This window comes from Hippichthys cyanospilos, chromosome 8 (assembly GCF_059441005.1).
Source record: "Hippichthys cyanospilos isolate Australia breed blue-spotted pipefish chromosome 8, RoL_Hcya_1.0, whole genome shotgun sequence".
Taxonomy (NCBI): domain Eukaryota; kingdom Metazoa; phylum Chordata; class Actinopteri; order Syngnathiformes; family Syngnathidae; genus Hippichthys; species Hippichthys cyanospilos.
Window position 1 is genome coordinate 5,951,870 of NC_142376.1, and position 19,818 is coordinate 5,971,687.

Below are 19,818 nucleotides of genomic sequence, written 5' to 3' on the forward strand. Positions count from 1 at the left end.
GGCGTAACATGGGGGTTAAACATTTTTTTAGCTGTTGGGTCAGAGTATGTGTTTTTTAGGCAGATGAGTTGTTGAAGCTGTTACCAACAGCTGGCTGGCATCTGTGTGTGTGTATGTGTGTGTGTGTGTGTGTGTGTGTGTGTGTGTGTGTGTGTGGATCAAAGTGTATGCCGTGCGCGAGTGTTGAGGCCTAATTAGCCCTTCTCCGACAAGGGTCGGCGAAGAGACATGCCAGCCGCATATTTCAATTATCCTCAGATGCTGATGACAGTAACCTGTGTTGTGTTTGTCGGCGTTGAGGCGCGCAATCAAAAGTGCGATCAACACAATATTGCTAATTAAAAAGGGCTCCAAAATCCCCCGAGGAGGACCTCAGACTCATCCGTGTTATCTGGCATTGCCTATCATACTTTGGGAAGACAAAGGAAAGCAAAAAAGGAAGCTTTCATAACCCTCTTGTGGGTCGAATTGAATTTGTTCAAAGTTTAGAACTTATTTAACTGGACAACTTTTGCTGTTCGCTTTTTACGATTTATGATTTTTCGTACTGTATTTTCCTCACTATAAGGCATGCCTACTGTAAAAGCCTCTCATTTTCTCAAAAGCTGACAGCATGCCTTATAATCAGGTGCACCTTATAGAGTGCATAAATTGTGAGTTTTCATTTTTGGGGGCGAAAAAAAAATTGCCATGAAAATTTTTCTATTTTTATCTCATTTCAGTTATAAATGTGTTTGAAAGTTTGATATGTTATACATGCTCGTCACTGCACACGTATCTAAGAGGCTGGTCTGCTACTGGTCGCTGTCGAAGCATCATTAATATGCTGATCTGCTATTGGTCGGCGTCACGGTATCCCTAAGATGCTGGTCTGCTATTGGTCAGTATCAAGGCGTCTCTAGATTGTAGATTGTCAGATGCTGGTCTGTTATTGGTCGGCGTCACGGCGTCCCTAAGATGCTGCTCTGCTATTGGTCGGCGTCAGAGTCACTAAGCTAAAGACATATGCTAAAGACTTGATCTCGTGTTAGTGCTTACGATATCGTATTGATTGTGCATTTAAGTGCTTAATTCAAACTTTAATTAGTTAGCCATGGGTACCAAGATTTCTAGTGATGTTAAAGGGAGAAGTAAGAAGAGATTAGCTGGAGATAATCAAGAAATACGACGAAGCCTAGGCTAAGCTAGGCTACCCTCGCTAAGGAATATGGCCGTAAGTAGCTGAAGTCACGTAACTTTTTTCCTTTGTATATTTTGTATTTGTGATGTTACTTAATCATATGCTTGTATATTATATATAAGTAGTACTTACTGTACTATTTTGTGACTAATTTTTAATATGTATATAAAATTTGGATGTTTTTACCTTTGCACACTTTAGCTGATTAGCATAGGTTTCTGTAGCCCGCAATACGACATTTTTGCTTTACGGTCCCAACCCCGGAACAGATTAATTTCGTGGGCTGGGCGTCCACTGTATAACGAAAACCTGATGTGTAAGAGGAAAAACATTCAAAACAAAACACTAATGAAAACATTTACTGATATCTCAGGTACATTAATTTGTTGCAGATGAATCATTCGCAGCTCTAATGAAAAACAGGAATTTCTATATGTCGCTAACAAAGCGTAAAAACTATCGAGCATCATTTTCAACTTGGAAATGTCAAGAACGTCGTCAACCAAGGAGCCCCTGTATGTGTTGTCATGGTGGAGCAGGTCCCGGTAACACCCCCAAGCTGTTGCGGCACGCCGGCAAAACAACGATAACGAGATGTTTACAAGATTGGACTTCTTGGGAATAAGGTGGTAACAATGCAGATCTATAGCGCTGTTTGAAGATACTTACAAGACAGTTAGTTGTCAGCCCCAAGCCAAGAGTTGCTATGGCAACAAGACATATGCAACCCCCCCCCAATCTCATCCTCGCACTGTGATCTTACCGGTATCCAGAGCTGACGTTAAAAATAGAACAGTATCAGGGCATCCATATTTCATAGCCAAGCGCAAACGGACGACAAGTAAAATTGCATCTACTCGCGCATCCTCCCGGGGCCTTTTTCTAATGACGCTTTAACGACATGATTTCTGTTGAACGGCAGTGAAACATTTAAGCGGCCGACAAGTGTGCGGAGGACTTCTTTTCTGGTTCGACTCCTCTGCTGAGATGGTGAAAAGAAAGCAAAAAAAAGAAAGGCCAAGGAAGTGAGGATGGGGGGGAATAATCGGCCTCTGGTTGACGGAGGTGTGATGATTTGATGGGCTAACGCAGTCACGCATAAATGGCACCGCGACACAGAGCGGCATGCTGGGAAAAAAAAATTGCCACGCTCCAAGCTGTTAAGACCTTTAACATGTCAACATCTCAAGGGAAGCAGATGGAGGAATTTTCACAAAGTTTATAATAAAAAAGGACTTGTGCCAAGTAGGCAAAAAAGTAGTTCAGTAAAACATTCGACATGGTTAAACTTTATAAATAAAAAGTTTAAAAATGCCTATATAATCATTCCATTACAATGTGTTGAACAAAACCTAATTACAAATTGTAACTTACATTAAGTAGAAGAAAAAATGTTTTTTTAAAGATTCAATGCACCTGTTTAGAAATTCAAGGTTAAATATAACAGAACTATATTCAGGCAGTTTGCGTTCCACTAGAGCAGTGCTCCTCAATTACCATATTTTTCGGACAATAAGCTGCAACTTTTTTCTCGTTATTTGCGCCCTGTGGCTGACACTGTTGCTGTAAGCGGGCAGTTTAAAACAATTCACATGACAAAACCAAAGGCTTTTCCCTGAGGTAAATGTTTTTCAAACTTTGAACAAAATTATGTGCCTATCTAGATCTTTTTGGGGGGCATCACACGCATTATTTCACATTTTTGCCCCAGATTTTTCTGTGGAAAATATTACTCTTTGATGCAATTACGCATGCAATGATTTCCTAAAATAAAGTGAAAAAAAATTATGAACTTTTTTTTTCGGAGGGAGGGGTGGTAGAACATAGAAACGTTTTTTTGTCTAACTACACTGATCAATTTGATACAAAATACATGCCTGATTTGCTCGATTCAATATTTAATCACTTACACTTTTTTAACATTACGAATGAGAGAAAGTCGGTGCAATTATGAAGGTGATTTTTGAATAATGAATACAGTTTGAGACCGGCATGTTTTTCCTTCTGTAACTAATACAATAACGTAATTTTGCTGCATATGTTTTTGTTCAGATTCCAGACATTTCAAGACAATCAGTCACTTTAACGACAACTTTCAGGCATATGAGGAAGGTGTTCCTTCCAAATTAAGATTGTTTGTCCTCGGCGGCGGTATGCACTCAACTGAGAGCCATAATAATTTTACAGTGTTTCTTCATACCCTATCAAAGGCATTTGTCTGGATTTATCCCCCTTCAGCGTAAAACCCTCCATATTATCTAAAAACGCCCCTCTCCAGCCTGCACTCTGCCTTCTTGCGGTTATTATTTTTTACGAGACGTTTTTATGAGAGGCGGCATGAGAAGCGAGCCATGCATCACGCTCGGCACATCTTAATAATTCAGCAGCGGGACCGACTGGAGCTAATGAGCCCGATGAAGGCAAGAATAACACAGACGCTAAAGGCCAACTGTCACATGTAGACAGACACCAAGCTCAAGTCAAAGCATCTCTGCTTGTTTGCACTCGGAGGAAGTCACCAAGTGCAAATAATTTGTCGCTGTACTTAAGTACCAGTTTTTTTTTTTTTAGGCTTGAAGCCCTCATTTCAATCTCTAACTTTGAACCAAAATGTCTTTTTAACAAAATATGTTAAAAGCGCGGTGCCTGTATTTTGGGATTTTGTTTTGTTTAGGTTTGAGCGGGAGGCTTCTTGTTATGGGGGATGAACGTTTTCACTCCAGCCAATCAGAGCGGAGGGCGTGTGATTGTAGTTACCTCCGGAAAAATTTGCAACCCTGCAACACGAGTTGACCGGCACCTGTTCTGATTGATTATGGTGTTTAAAATGTTTTTCGCGAACAAAAGAATTGATTATCAAAAGAATCGATTATCAAATTCAAAAACAATGACTGATTATCAAATTCATCAACAGCTATTTTAATACTCGAGTCATTGTATGGATGTCAAAATCCAGTCCTGGAAGGTCGATATCCTGCACGTTTTTCACGCTTCCCTCAAAAACACACAAAGTTCAAATGATTAGGACCGTTTTCAAGCTCCAGCAGAGCTTATTGATGAGCTAATCATTTGAATCGGCTGTTCTGGGGAGAGGAACCTGGAAAACACGTAGGACACCTGCCCTCAAGGACCGGAGCTTGACAGATGTGCTTCAAAGCAACTGTTCGATTTCAAATTGTGCAACTGTTCTGTTTTCAACCTCTCAGCAGCAATTGTCTGATTTTTGTAGTCCTTCATAAAAGGACACAGATTATATTTATGTTTAAACACAATTAGACATTTGAAAAAAAATCTGCTTTTATTTTGAAAAACAATGATTAAACGAACGAATTGTTGTATTTTTCCATTAAATTACGAACGAAACAGTAATTGGATAATAAACAGTAATTGGGGAAAATGGCTTTGCAATACACTTTAACTCGATTAAGTGATTAATAAAAAATGCTCGCTGGCGACAGCTCTGCTAATTTAGCCACATGCTAAGTTGCTGAATGACACAACGAAGAGTGACTCAGCAACCGAGAACGAGTGTATAAAACTTTGCTTTATTTTATAGTACCGGTATTTACACCGGGCACTATGCGAAGACATTAAAATCATAGCAATGTAAACATAAGTGTTTGAATTTGACAATGATTTTAATGATTAAGAGCAAATATCCAAAAGAATATATAAAAAAAAATACCTCTCGAATGCTGTGGGTGTTTCCATTGAATGTGCTGAAAGCCAAGTGATCTAACACCAACCTTAAACTGACATAGATCTACAAGCTAGAGCCTTGAAAAAAACAATACCGGAAAGAAAAAAAATAGTTGGACTCACATCCGATCATCATCATGGCCACGGCGAAGATCTTCTCTCCATCCGTGGTGGGCGCGATGTTGCCAAAGCCGATGCTGGTCAAACTGGTCATGGTGAAGTAGAGCGAGGTGATGTAGACCGAGTCCTTGTTGGGGCCGCCTTCCCACTTGCCCGAGCCGCTGGCGTTGAAGCGGTACGGGGTGCCCACCGTCTCGGCGAGGATGTACAACCAGCTGTCCATTCGAACGACGTTGGTCTCCTCGTCGATCACCTCGTAGTCGCCGATGCTGTACCTGGTGTCGGCGATAAACGCGACTTAGGTTGAATGTTAGCGGTTAGCGCTGTACACGTTCTGACATGTTAGCATCTTGGACAGTATTACATTTGTTTCAGAAAAGAATCTTGGAGTGATTCATCTCGACTGAGAGATAAGCTTTGCGTGTCAGGGAGGAGCTAAGTTTAGCCCGGATCGTTAGTGGAAGTTCACCAGAGTCCGTCATCTGCAGGTAATATTTTTGAAACTAAATCACTTATAAGTTGAGTAAGATAGACGGGTTAAAAAGTGATGATACAGCACTTCTACCGGCTCTACTTTTTTACGTCGATATTTTTTGCTCTCTCAGCACACTGACAAAATCCGAGGAAGAAAAGAAAGAAGGCAAAACTAAAGAGATTTCAAGTGACAGTGTCGCTGTCATTCAAGGTAAAGGCAGTTAACCTTTTTTTTTTTCTTCTTCTTTAGCTTGCAGTGCGACCATAGCAACCGTCGACACCGCACTGTGGGAATCCGCGCGGCGCGGCAGCTATTTTTACCAGGGCTGGGATTCATGTGTTGTGACATTTTATTAGGTACATCCACACCAAAGGAATGCGTGTAAAGCAAAGGGTAGACGATTTGCGGCTCCTCCTTTTATAAGGCCCACCTAGCGTTGCCATTTTCAAATTAATTGGTGACTGATAGATGAACCATTTTTAGTATGTTACATTCCAAAAAAAAAAAAAAAAGAACATCTGTGGGGACTGATACATATTGTTTCGTGGAGATAAAAAATATGATGAAGATATGAAGAGAAATATTTCACTCATTAATGCATTGTATCAATCAAAAGTTTGGAAACACCAATTCAAATGTTCTCTTGCACGTCAACGAATTCAAGTTATTGACTCTTGCAAAGTCACAGCTGTGACCTGAAAGATGGTGCGGGTTTTAAAGCATCGTCCACATAATAAACTGACTGAAAAAATACCAATATGGACCCCATAGGTGTGATCTTGGCAAAAAGTGCCTGTCTACTTATAAGAATTAAAAAAAAAAAAAAAAAGTAAAACATTTAACTTTTAACTTTGGTGCTATATTTTTAACCCTTTTGCGGTCTTTAGTCCAATTTTTTAAGCGTCACATCAAAGGCATTTCCCATCAAAAGGAAAGCATTGAAAGAAGACAGGAAGGAGCTGAAATTTCACTCAGATGTTGACAACATGTTCAACATACATACATACATACATACATACATACATATATATATATATATATATATATATATATATATATATATATATATATATATATATATATATATATATATATATATATGTGCGTGTGTGTATCACTAGGTACATACATTAATGCTCTATGTTAATAAAAAATGAGGCCTTTATGTTCCCTCTAAAATTCTGACAGAGCATTCAAGAAATGGTCAAATACTATTAGCTGAGAAAATACCAAAATGTGCAAAGCTCTTAACTGAGTAAGGGGTGCAGACATTGACGAGTCTCAATTATAAAACATTCTGTTTCGACTAATATTTGCTTTTTTGCCAAACCATCCATCAATATCTCTCCATAATGTTGATGACTTAAGCATAAATCTACAATTGAGGACATTTTAAAATGAAAAAAAAAGAACCCTGATCTTGAGGATTTGACTGCAGCTGCATATGTCTTGCTTGAATGAAGCACTGATCTAGTATACCCCGTAGAGATGATTAGACTTCAGAGGCAGTGAACATTTACATACCAAGCATGTAAAAAAAAAAAAAAAAAATCCTAACGTACTGAAACATACACCCAAGTAAATTGACGCGCGGGCAAACAAACAAAAAAAGCCTGTAATTAGCATGTAATTAGCTGAATGGGCGGCCTTGTTATGATAAGCGTCTGAAGGGATGATTACACGTACGCACGTACCAAATGCAGGCTAACCAATGAGCAGCCAGGCCGAACACGCACACCAGGAGAACCAGCACGGCGGCGCCATATTCGATGTAGTGATCCAGTTTGCGAGCCACTCTGCCCAGACGGAGAAGCCGGACCACTTTCAGGGAGCTGAACAGGCTGCTGATACCCTGCGGCGCCAGAGAAAAGCAGGGAAATCGTTTGTGAAAGTTGAAACGTTGGCAAACAGAATGGTTACCTAACATGATTGGCAGAAGCAGCACGCTAAGATAACTACAAGGTTAGCTTGATGGTTTTCTACAGCTAGGTTAAGTTACTGAAGAGGGACATGAATCAAAGATAACACTGCGCAGTGGGATCTCAAAAGTTAAAATAAATTCAAAGACCTGCTTCCCCATGCTCAAAAATGTTTTAAAAGTGTTTTTATTCAGAAAAACAGCACGATATAATATTGTATAAATACATTTATAATTACCGTATTTTCCGCACTATAAGGCGCACCAAATTATAAGGGGCACCTTCAATTAATGACATATTTTAAATCTTTTTACACATATAAGGCGCACCCTCAATTAATGACATATTTTAAAACTGTTTCCATATATAAGGCGCACCGGATTATTAGGCGCACCCTCAATTGATGACATATTTTAAAACTTTTTCCATATATAAGGCGCACCGGATTATAAGGCGCATCCTCAATTAATGACATATTTGAAAACTTTTTCAATCACAATATTATAATACTTAAAGGAATAACAATAACTCAAATAATAACTAAACTCTCAATAGCATAATAACTCAATGTCAATATGAGCAACCTTGTTCAACTGTAAACACACAAAAGACACAGGTAAAGTTTACTTAATCAGTTCATTCCCCATCTACGGATCCCAATCTCAACATTGATCCATTTATAAGGCGCACCTGATTATAAGGCGCATCATCAGCTTTTTCAAAAAATGAAGGATTTTAGCTGTGCCTTATAGTGCGGAAAATACGGTATATACTGTATAATTTCATGTTCTCTGACAATTTATTCCAATCGTGATGCCCCAAGTGCCCATTAATTATGTTTTTTTTTAATTGTGTTTTGGAAGGCTTTTTCTGACAATTATTCCCAAAGGAAGACCACTATTCAGCAAACGTCAAAAGATTTACTGTGCATGTTTTGTTTTTTGATTTGCCTTTTCTATCTTTTTGTCCCAGATGCTTTTCTCAAAACAAAACATCAATCATTGAGCCCCGTGAAACCTGGCGCAAGGCGTGATCTAAATTTGCATTAGGGTGGCCAAGCTGGTGCATTATGAGTTTTTGTTTTTTGGTTAAAGGGCGTTTTGCGCCATTGTGGGTGTGAACATAGCAAATCCCAGTGCATCAAAGCCTTATTTATCATTCCCCTAACATAGCAGAAGACATGGCTATTAGGATATACATTCAATAAGCTTTTATAAACTCAAATATTGGCAAGATTCAGTTTTTCAAAGGCCAAGTAAAGAGCCACAATATGCAGCAGTATCGTTCATAGAGGATAAAGCATACATTTCTGCAAGTATTTTTACATTATGTGTTTGTTTTGGCTTTCTTTGAGTAACAAAGAATGCTTTCAAAAGGGTTATTAGTGACGTTAGTTTTGTCAGCTCATCAATATTGTTTGTGCAGTGTGTTAGCATGAAGCTCGCTAGTAAGTTTTGTAGTTTTCATATAACATAAAATGTGACATTTGTTCTATATAAAAATTTAAACTTGGAATGGATATAAACAATTGAAAACAAGCAATTGGGGACGAATTGTTCACTATAGGGCTGACTCGGTAGTGCACCTCGCACCGGCCTTCCTGTGCAGAGTTTGCATGTTTCCCCGAGCCCGTGTGGGTTCTCTACGGGTTCTCTCTTCCTATACTCCAAAAACATGCATGGCAAGTGTATTGGACATACTAAATTGTCCTTAGGGTTTGGTTGGGTGATTGGGTGCGTGAATTGTTGTTGGTCTCTGTGTGCTCGTCTACTTCCCGTAATCAGCTGGGATAGGCACCAGCAAATTTGCTACCCGTTGGAGGCTGGTTGGAGGCTCTAGAGAATGGAGTGCTTGGATTTAAAAATATAATAATTTCTATGAGAGGTGAAACAAGTTAATGCAGGAGGAGAAGTGTGTAAAAGCTTGTTTTGTATCAGGAGAAATAAAGCAAATCCCAGAAGAGGAATAAAATAAAAGAAATTCTCATTTTGAATAACGTCAATGTAATTTTCAAGGGGAAAAATTGCATTTTAATGAAAAACTATTTTACGACCATCTTGCCAAACCCTATGATAGGATGGTTTACATAAGGTTTAAGATGATTTACCCTGTTGTTGTTTTTTCATTTGTGGGTCAACAATCCGCTACATAAATTCAAATCAAATTCCTTTTGAATGATAGGCCCTGACAGTTCTCACAGTAATACACATGTCACATCGTGTTAATAGATAACCGCAAACATGAATGAGTATGCGCATGGGCAGACGCACACACATATACACACGCAAAGACACATACAGTACTACATCTGCGTGTGGGTAATCAAAGTGTTTCGATTAAAACAAACGTGCAGAAAATTTACAGCTTGGCCGTAACGTCGACTCAGCGTTTTGCCCAAACACCCACCAGCAGTGATTCAAACGGACACGCGCAATCTCGATGCAGCTTCAGAGTCTCATTGCCCACACTTGACTATCTGAGCGTGTGTGTGCGTGAGGCATATTGATTGGGCTAATGCTTGGCGGTGTGCAGCCCGTACGACTGCTGCGCAGGCTGTCACCCGATCCGATCTATGTGGCGTCTGACGGACACATCGCCCTCTCAAAAAGAAAATCACTCCGAGGAGGAGAAATTCAATTATACGAGATGAGAGAAGTGATTTGGAAAACATTTTTACCCCCAAAGGAAATGATCTGGGTCGACCGCACGGTGAAATAGCGGTTGGCGTTTTTGTCTCGCAGTCAAAACGTTCTGGGTCGGAATCTGTCTGGAATTTGCATTTATTTTTCGCACTAATACGTACTAGAGCCCAAATGATTTTTTTCAATGAGTGAAAAGCTACAGACCAAAAACAAATGTCCACTACGGTGGACATAAATAAACAGGCTGGGTTTTAAATAGGCTAATAAGAGGAGAGATTTGTCTAAAAATCATTCACACTCATTTTTACATGTGTTTGCTAATGTCATGCATGCATTGATGACTAATTGTAAATGTTCAATCCTCTTTATGAGTTTTTCAATGTGCGTTTGTGGATTGGTGAACATGCACATTTATTTTTGAGACAAATATCCTGCTGTTTCATATCATTTATACATTCACAAGTCCTCAGAAATTCATATCTAAAGGCCCGTTCGTCCTCCGTCCATAAGGGGGCAGTGTTGATGTCTCCATTCAATGTAAACACAAGCCAGGCTCTCGTTTGCTCTGAAACTGAAAAACGGAAAATGATGAAAGTTCCGAAACAAAAGAACCATTTTTAGTTCAGTCGGGTTTCCTCTTCTACGCCACTAAACCAGCCAATAGAAGTAATGCAGCTACTGGGTAAAGGCAAAAGAATGAAAACAAAATTATGGTTGTATTTTGTTTTAACTCATAAAAGGAAGTCAAGATAAAGGCACGTTTTCAAATAGCTTTTTTCCTCTTTTTTCATTCTGCGACGAGAGCAACACTGCCTTCTTGTGGTCTGAGGAGGAATAGGCATTTACAGATGAATTTCTGAGGACCTGTCTTTGTGATAAAAATTGTAAACAAAAAATTGTAAAGTCTGGGAAACACGTGAAAATCACAGATATATTTGTGAATCTGAAAAACATGAAAATCGTGAATATGTGGAGCTGGAATACATGTGAAAATTGTGAATATCTTTGGATCTCAAAAACACAAGAAAATCACAAAAATCTATACATCTCAAAAACACGTGAAAATCACGGGTATATTTTTAAATCGGAAAAACACGTGAAAACCACGGATTTATTTGTGAATCTGAAAAACACATGAAATTCATCAATATATTTGGAGCTGCAAAACACGTGAAAATCTCAAAAATATTTGTGGATCTCAAAAAACATCGCGAAAATCACCGATTATATTTGTCAATCCGAAAAACACATTAAAATCGTGAATACGATTGTGAAGCTGAAAAACGTGAAAATTCCGAATATCTTTGTATCTCAAAAACACATGAAAATCACATGTATTTATGTGAATAATAAATTATAATAAATTATTAGCTACAACGCATACATACATGTTTAAAGTTTAGCTAACCGCCTCATGTGATCTGCTCGAGACATCCTACGCGTTTGTAATACCTCTCATCTCGACTTATGCAAAACTTCCAAATATTTGTTGACGCAAATTGCTGTATTCAAAAGTTTGCTTTATTAAGTAAGCATTTGCTTAATGACTGGGTTAGTCATGAATATGAAGCTGACGTAATGTTTGCTTTAAAGCTTCAGTGTCCTACTGCTCTGGGACACTACGCAGCCGTTAGAGAATGAAAAAGTGTCTTATTTGTTTTGGAGCATCGACATCGTCAGCAGGGACCCCGGCGAGCTCCGGGCTGCAGGATGAGACATCTGTTTACTTCTTCGCGGCTTTTTTCTTTCTTTCGTTTTTTTTGTTTTTTTTTTTCATCTTGATTTTGGAACAGAGCACTGTTTCAGGTGTCCGTGGCTTTGTTTTTGTTTTTTGTTTTCTTTTAAACATTGTGAATTTTTTGATGGAGAAAAATATATGGTAATGTGATGTCTTTCCTTGAAAAATAATACTTGAAAATTATAACTCTGAAATTTGAAACAAAGCAGTTTATTTTTTCTGGTGATAAAATTGTCATGTCCTTTTTTTTAAAAAAAAATATTTAAAACTTTAATGTTGTAATACTGCAATTAAAACTTTAGTTTATAATAATGTTCCTTGAAAAATAAAACTATCCTAAAAATGTTAAATTAATATTGTCCAATCTTTCCAAAAGATTTAAGATTTAATTTTTTTAAGGTAACAATTTGATTTATAGTAGAGTGTCTCATGTTTATTTCTTGACAAATAAACATTTGGATTTTTGTTTTATTCATTAACAACGTTTTAAACAATTATATATTTAACTTCTTAAGAATATTGAGCATTTGTAATATAGTATGAAGTTTTTGTTCCTTAAAAAAACATTTTTTTTAATTCATAGTAGAATAACAATTATTTCTAGAATACTTTAACCACATATTTATAAAATAATTTATAAAGTCATAATTTTCCTTGAAAAATACAACAATCCTCATAAGACTCAATTTTACAAATGTAATTTTTGCCCAAAATACAATTAGAATTTTATTAGGTATCGCACCCAATACACCTTCAATGTTCAAAAAATTATATTAATCACAGAAAATAACAACTTTTCTCAAAAATAAAATAAGCAGTAATATTGCAAATTCTGTAAAAAGTACAATATTAATCCGTTTGTATTGTCCTTTTTTGTTCTTGAAAAGGACAAATTAAATGTAATTTGGTAAATATCGCTCATAAATATAAGGTATCATTTACTAATAGTGGCTTCCTATTTTTTGAAGTTTTAGTTTTCCAACTAATTCTAATCAGGCGATTAGAATTCAGATGTAGATTTTGGTGACTGACATTGCAAGGTCAGTGGCTTGCGTGCGTGTGTGCGCAAAACAAGAAAAACAGCAACTCGTTCATTATCATATTCTCATCAAAATGAAGCCTACTTGAGTGACAGCTCGCCGGTTCCAATTCTTGCCACGTCACGATCCGTGCATGCAAACGGGCCAAGGGCAAAGGGGGGTGGGGGGGGGGGGGGGTGAAATTGTAGTGGGGGCCATGCAAACGACAAAAAAAGGGAGGTCGGGGGTGAAAAAGAAGACAAAGAAAAAGAATCAAATGATGAGTAAAAACGGGACTCGAAATGGCAACAAAAACAAATCATTGGAAAAACAACACAATGACAAGGCCAAGAATAACCAAATTGCTAATCAAGGGCGCCTCGCTTCCCCCGTTCGGAGGCCGCCTCATTAAGGTCCCTGACTGGACGCCGGCTCACGGACTAACTCCGGAGCAATTTGTGAGCGTGGCGCACAATGACCCCCTCAGAGACTGGGAAGAAGCTGACCCGCCGTTGCCGTGGAAACAGGAAGTTCATCAGTGGGATTGTTTGAAATTGCCAGTGACCGGTCAAGAAGTTCATGACAACATTTGGCGGGTCACCAAAGATTGCCGTGACCTTCATATGGAGAACCTTATCACTGTGGATTATTAGTTTGTGCGTTTTATTGGCCGGAACGAAGATTAGCAGGTCTTCTCGTTCTGTGTAATTTAGAAAATAGATCTTAATTTTGTACAAGTTTGATTTTGGAAGGATTGTCAAGACGACTGGAAAACAAGCATATATTTTTCTGATTAACTCATTCATTGCAAGCTCAGTAAAAATCGATCTTTGACATGTATGGCAATTAGTGGTGCTAAATGACTTGATTTATTTCTGAGCTTTTTTTTATTACTTGTCTTTCTTTAATTAATCTGAATTCAGTTCTACATCTAGAACTTGTATTATTTTTGGTCTACAAATTTTAAAAAATGCTTATAAAAAGTATAAATGTTTATTTTTTTATATTGTGTCTGAATTTTGTGAGTTTGTTGAATATTTTGTTTTATTTTTAGGTTGGTTCATTTTCTTGTTTCTTCTTTTTTTTCTTATTTTAAAAATAAGCAATATGTATTACTTTCTTATATTTCATAATTTGTATTTTTTGTTTAATGTTTTTACAACCACGCTGCATTTTTTATTTTATACATATATTTATAATATATTTTATATATATTTATATATATTAGACATATTTTTTATCATTTTTAATTGTCTACTTTGATTGTATTTTTATATATTTTTTGTTTAAAAGAAAAAGTTCAATAGTCATGTCTCTTCCAGCGTTCGATTTTTGTACTTTAGTCAAATTTAAAAAAAATATTTTCCATATAATATTGTGTAATATTTTATTCTTACATTTTCATATATTTCAATATTTTGTATTTTGCTCATACTGTGTAGTTTTTTTCTTACACAAAAACTCCCTGTCTAAAACATAGCAAAATTGTTTTCTATGTTTACTATCATAATGGGGTTTTTAATGGTAATATTTTAGCCCTTTCGCTAACATTTGATCCTGCCCACCATTCCAGTCAAATGTTGACGACCGCCAAGTGACCGCTCGCATTCTCCTGATGCTTGAACTCGTCAGCATTTGTGATGCTGAAGCGCGGAAACACGAGGCGGACGACTCAAAATGCTGCACGCGCATTCACACGCAAGGAGCTCCCTTTACGGTGTCTGATAACACCTCGCGCCACCCCTGAGAGCCCGCACACATACAGCGACACTAAATGCTAACACTGCATTTTATACCACACACAAACACACACAAAACACACAGGTGTGAACCATATAAGCTCACGCAACACTGAAACACACACAGTTGATGCATTGATATAATGAAAAGTGCAGAACCTTCTCGCTCCATTCAATCACAGTTGTGTGTGTGTGTGTAGCTGTGTGTGTAATGTGCCAACTAGAAACATTACATACAAGAGCTGTATCAACAATTCTGCCTCCATTACAAAGGATCACCACAAATGTGGACGAACCCTTTGCACCCCGACAGGCGACGTCCAATTGGATATAGAAGGTAGGTGGAGGTACTTCAGGGGGGATGGGATATTTTGACAGGGTTTTAACAGGCCCAGTAGGTATGAGCAAATCTAATTTTATGCTTTATAATGGCCTGACAGGAGCAATGCATTGTTCTTTTCAAAATAAGAGCAAATAAATTGAAAAAAAAATTATATATATATATATATATATATATATATATATATATATATATATATATATATATATATATATATATATATATATATATATATTTGATCCTCTGCAATATTAACATTTAAAAAGCCATCTATCTTAGATGTCAAATCAAGCTATTTGTCATCCTACCACCAGGGGGTAATGTTTCCACATGTTGCATGATAAAAGCTTCTGCTTTTCTCACCCTAATATATTATTTACCAGTGTGAAACGGCGTTGAATTTCTCACCTTATTCCTAATCTATACAGTGCTAGCTGTCATTTGAGACTAATGTTGAAAAACTGGCAAACAAATTGGAATAAATTTGGTTTGAAAAGCCTGAAAATTACATCTATTTTTTTTTTAATATACAGAGGCACAGTGTCATTATGGCATAAAAAAGAAATACCACAAAGGACGAAGTTCCAAAGTTTCACAAATCGTATGTGGCACAGCACTTTGTTTTGTCTTGCTTATCATTTAAAAATGGTTTCCACTGATTGGTGGGTGCTTGGCTATAAATTAATAACTTAAAGGATGATTATGGAAAAATAGTTGAGAACCGCTGTTTTCAACCATAAAAGTTGTTAAATAAAGCAATTGAGGAAGACAAAACACATTCAGACACACAATTTGCTGTTGTCAGTACCAACAATGGATTGTTTTCGCCAGCCACTGTGAGGTTTTAATGGTTGGAGGCCACGGATATGTGTGTTAGTGTGCGTGTTTGTGTGTGTGTGTGTGTGTCTTCCGATGAATAATGGAAAAGCTCCTTCCCTCCAATTATAAATGTGCCTATTATCTGTAAATCTGAAAGTGAGAGCTCCAGAAAAAGATTTGCGGGCATTCACAAACAAACAAAATAATCAAATAAAGTCGAGAAAGAATGCGATGACTGCTTATTAAAAGGATAAATGTGATTTAGCGTTTGCATTGGCGCCAGATGATAAGCACAACTGTAAGCATCTACGGTAAATTTCGGACTATAAGCAACTAATTTTTTCTCACGCTTTGAATTCTGTGTGCAGTGTGGCATATCTGCAGTTTTTTTTTTAAAACTTATACTCTTATACTCCATGCGACTTACTACCTGAAAAATACAATATTTCGAGGAATAGAGTATAAATTTGGACCTTGAGATTATGATGGACGGCTGAATTGAAAAGTTGACTATTTTTCAACACACTCACCTCATCAACATTCTCAAAGGCGTTGATGACATCATAAGGCAAGCAGGAGAGCAGGTCTATGACGAACCAGGTCTTCAGGTAGTTCATGCGAATGAGTTTTGGGTCCGAGATGACCTCGCCGGCCGGCCCCACAAAGGTGGTGTGAAAGTTGAGCACGATGTCCACCAAGAAGATGACGTCCACGATGCTGTCCACCACCAGCCACGTCACGTTGTTTTGCTTGGTTTTGAAGGACACGTTGTAGGGCACCATGATGGCCGTGTAGAAAGTGAGGATGAGGATGACCCAGTCCCAAGTGGTCTTGAACAGGCAGTAATGAAGGATGATATGCGGCGGTGTCTTGGGGGTCTCCTGCTTATACTGGGGTAAGATGTCCGAGCCCAGTTGGAGCACCTGTCCACAAACGATAGCAATAGGTCCGTAATACTCATAAGAAAAACTAATAGCAAACAGACTTCTGTCAAGGATTTGGATTTGTGAAACATATGAAATTATATGAAAAAACGTTTTCCATATATAAGGCGCACCGGATTATAAGGTGCACCCTCAATTAATGACATATTTTAAAACTTTTTCAATCACAATATAGTAATACTCAAAGTAATAACAATAATAACACAAATAATGACTCTGCGGAAAATACTATAACTGTGTTTACTGTACAACTTCAAAAGACCAATTCTCTAATTTTTTGTAAAAAAACAACAACAACAAAAAACGTATTATTACACATTATTTGGGGTAACTCATTTAATCCCCTCCCTCGGAGAAAAATGTGTCAAATGAATAACCCACAAACTATCCCCTAATTCGGGTTGTTGTTTTTTTTCAGTCAATACCTCAAAAGTTGGGTTGATTCTTGACCCATTTTGGGTTAGTTTTAACCCAACCGTTTCTAGAGATCAGCCATGATTATTTTCACGTTAATGATCCCTACTCTTTATCGCACCTTAGCTCCAGTCCAAAGCTGAATTCTTCCTTGCAGGAACTAATCAGATGTATTTGATGTAGAGAGACGGGTATGGTGTGTAATACCTCAGCCAGGCGCGAGTGCTTGTGTACATTCTCTCCTTTGTGAACGGTGGGCTGCAGCTGCTGCAGGACGCCTCGGCTGCTGGTCAGGGCTCGAGTCAGTCGGGCAAATTTCCCCCAGCCTGCAACGACCAAATGAACAACGTCACAACAAGATTCCCATCGATTTGAATGTCTATCTGTGTTTTGACCACAACGCAACTCAAGTCCCACTAAATAACCCTAATGCTTAAACGCCAAGCTTAACACCTAAACCACTTCATTACTATGACGGATCTTCAAGAACCTTATCGATTTTTCGACGCTATCCTTCATGTCTATTTTGACCGCCGAGCAACTCGTTGAACCTTATTGGATTTTACACAGATAGCTCGATTCGTCTCGGTTTTCTCACGCTCATATCCCTGTGGATTCTCGAGTTTACATTTTATTTCATCATTTGAAAATGCGTCAGCATCTCCCATACACTGGTAAACACACTTTGATGCAAGAAACAAAAGAACTTTCTCCCGTATGATCCCATACAGTATGCTTCTCTGCGGCTGGTAGCGGCTATAAAAAGAGCATAACGGTATTTTTAGTGATTTATAAAAACCTGTGTCTGACTTAAGGAGGGCGGTGTTAGAAAAAAACACATGTTGTACTGATGGAGACAACTAGGAGGATTTTAACAATAAACTCTTGTCTCACTTTGGTTCTGAAATCTTGTGTTAGTCTTCTTTTTCTTTTTGTCAAAGGGATGTTATACAATAGTCATTCTCTGAAAGCACAACAGTGAAAACATGCACCATTAGTGATGCAGTGATAAGAAAAAAGGCAAGCTGTAAACATTATCCCTCAAGAAAAAAAAGATATGAAAAAAAACATTGATGTATTATGAGTATTGACATATTATTATTGATGTTCTATCTATGTAAAATGTTAAAATGAAAGTTATAAGTCATTCTTCGCAGAAAATCTATATGTGAGTGCTAAAATATTTAATGATTATGTGTGTACCTACACAATTTGTTTGAGGTGGGCAACTTACATTGTTTTTGCTTGTCCTACATTCAGCATCGAGCCCGCCCCCTTTCTCTCATCTTCGGTCCGTCATTTTTCTCAAGCCTTATGAAATCGTAATCATCAGTCCGTCAGTGTATTTTTGCACAACTTTCCACTATCACTAGAGGGCAACATTTAACAAGTTTTTTTTTTTTTTTTTTTTTCTGGTTCCTTGTTCATCAGGCGCTGATCTGTTTCTGTCTAAACTCAAATAAATTATTTTTTTCTGTTTTAGTACTTACACTTAAAGTGAACTCCACGTGTGTGGTTCTATAGTTACACGACAATTGAAACACAATACACTAATATAAGTGTAAGCTGAAGACAAAGCCAGTTAAGGGGTTTAACCCTCGGCCATCATACACCATCATGTTTATTACAGGGGACGAGAGTGCAATTAGCAATCATGTACACTATCATGCTTTACATGACTCTTAAATGATGGATGTCGGTTCTTATTTATAACTCATTTCCTGCGCTAAAACCATAGAAGACGCTTTCGTTAGCATTTTTCTAAATTTCATCTGTCACACAGACTACAAAAGAAACAAAGTATTGCTGAGGTTGAATTTACTTGGGAAAAAAAAACATCTTTAATTAGGGACTTAAAAAAACTTCTATCTTGGATTTCCCGACCAAGAGCCAATCAGAGAACGAGTGCAAATTTGCTCTGCATTCATTTGCATTCACTGCATTCACTTGAAACACATCCCAGAATGCTCTCATCAGGAGGAAAACTGAAACCAGGACTAAGACAGGGAAGAACTACAAATAAATCTCTGGTAAAGTCAGCTGTGTTAAAACTGTGAATGACAAGTAGTGAATTGAACCAATCCAGTTTATTCACTCAACTGAACATATTTCTCCACTGCTTGGTGGTGCTGTAAAGTGACTGTCACATTAACTGCAGGCTGATTTCAGTTTTTACTATAAAGATGCAGATAATATCCAAGTCAATTAAATTACTGCATTTTCGGCACTATAAGGTGCACCGGATTATAAAGCACACCCTCAATTAATGGCATATTTAAAAACTTTTTTCCTTATATAAGGCGCACCGGAATATAAGACGTACCCTCAATTAGTGACATATTTTAAAACTTTTTCAATCACAATATAGTAATACTCAAAGTAATAAAAATAATAACTCAAATAATAACTCTCAATAGCATAATGACTCAATGTCAATATGAGCACCCTTGTTCAACTGTAAACACACAAAAGAAACAGGTAAAGCTTACATTATCAGTTCATTCTACGAATCCCAATCTCAATATTGATCCATATATAAGGCGCACCTGATTATAAGGCGCACCATCAGCTTTTTAAAAAAATTAAGGCTTTTAGGTGTGCCTTATAGTGCGGAAAATACAGTACATTTCAGTAAGCAAAAAGGGGTAAAGGGGTGTGGAGAGATGATGGACATCTGACATAATGTCTGTCTCGACGATTCCAACGATTTTCGATCGAAACTTGCAATTGCTACATTTTCACTTTGCCTATTTTTTTTTAGCATTCCCAT

The 19,818-nt window shown here is 37.6% G+C and overlaps 1 protein-coding gene across 2 annotated transcripts in view; it reads right to left on the reverse strand.

Annotated features, from left to right (window-relative positions):
* The window catches only part of kcnh1a (potassium voltage-gated channel, subfamily H (eag-related), member 1a), a 43,206-nt gene that overhangs the window by 11,204 nt on the left and 12,184 nt on the right, over positions 1–19,818 (reverse strand). The window contains exons 5-9 of one of the 2 annotated variants that reach the window (XM_088422083.1): positions 17,256–17,374; positions 16,221–16,613; positions 12,898–12,924; positions 7,169–7,326; positions 5,003–5,274 (exon numbers count right to left, since the gene is read on the reverse strand). In XM_088422083.1, coding sequence (XP_088278209.1) covers positions 5,003–5,274; positions 7,169–7,326; positions 12,898–12,924; positions 16,221–16,613; positions 17,256–17,374 — 969 coding nt within the window. The remainder of the gene's footprint in view (positions 1–5,002; positions 5,275–7,168; positions 7,327–12,897; positions 12,925–16,220; positions 16,614–17,255; positions 17,375–19,818) is intronic. The other variant, XM_088422082.1, reaches the window with a different exon arrangement.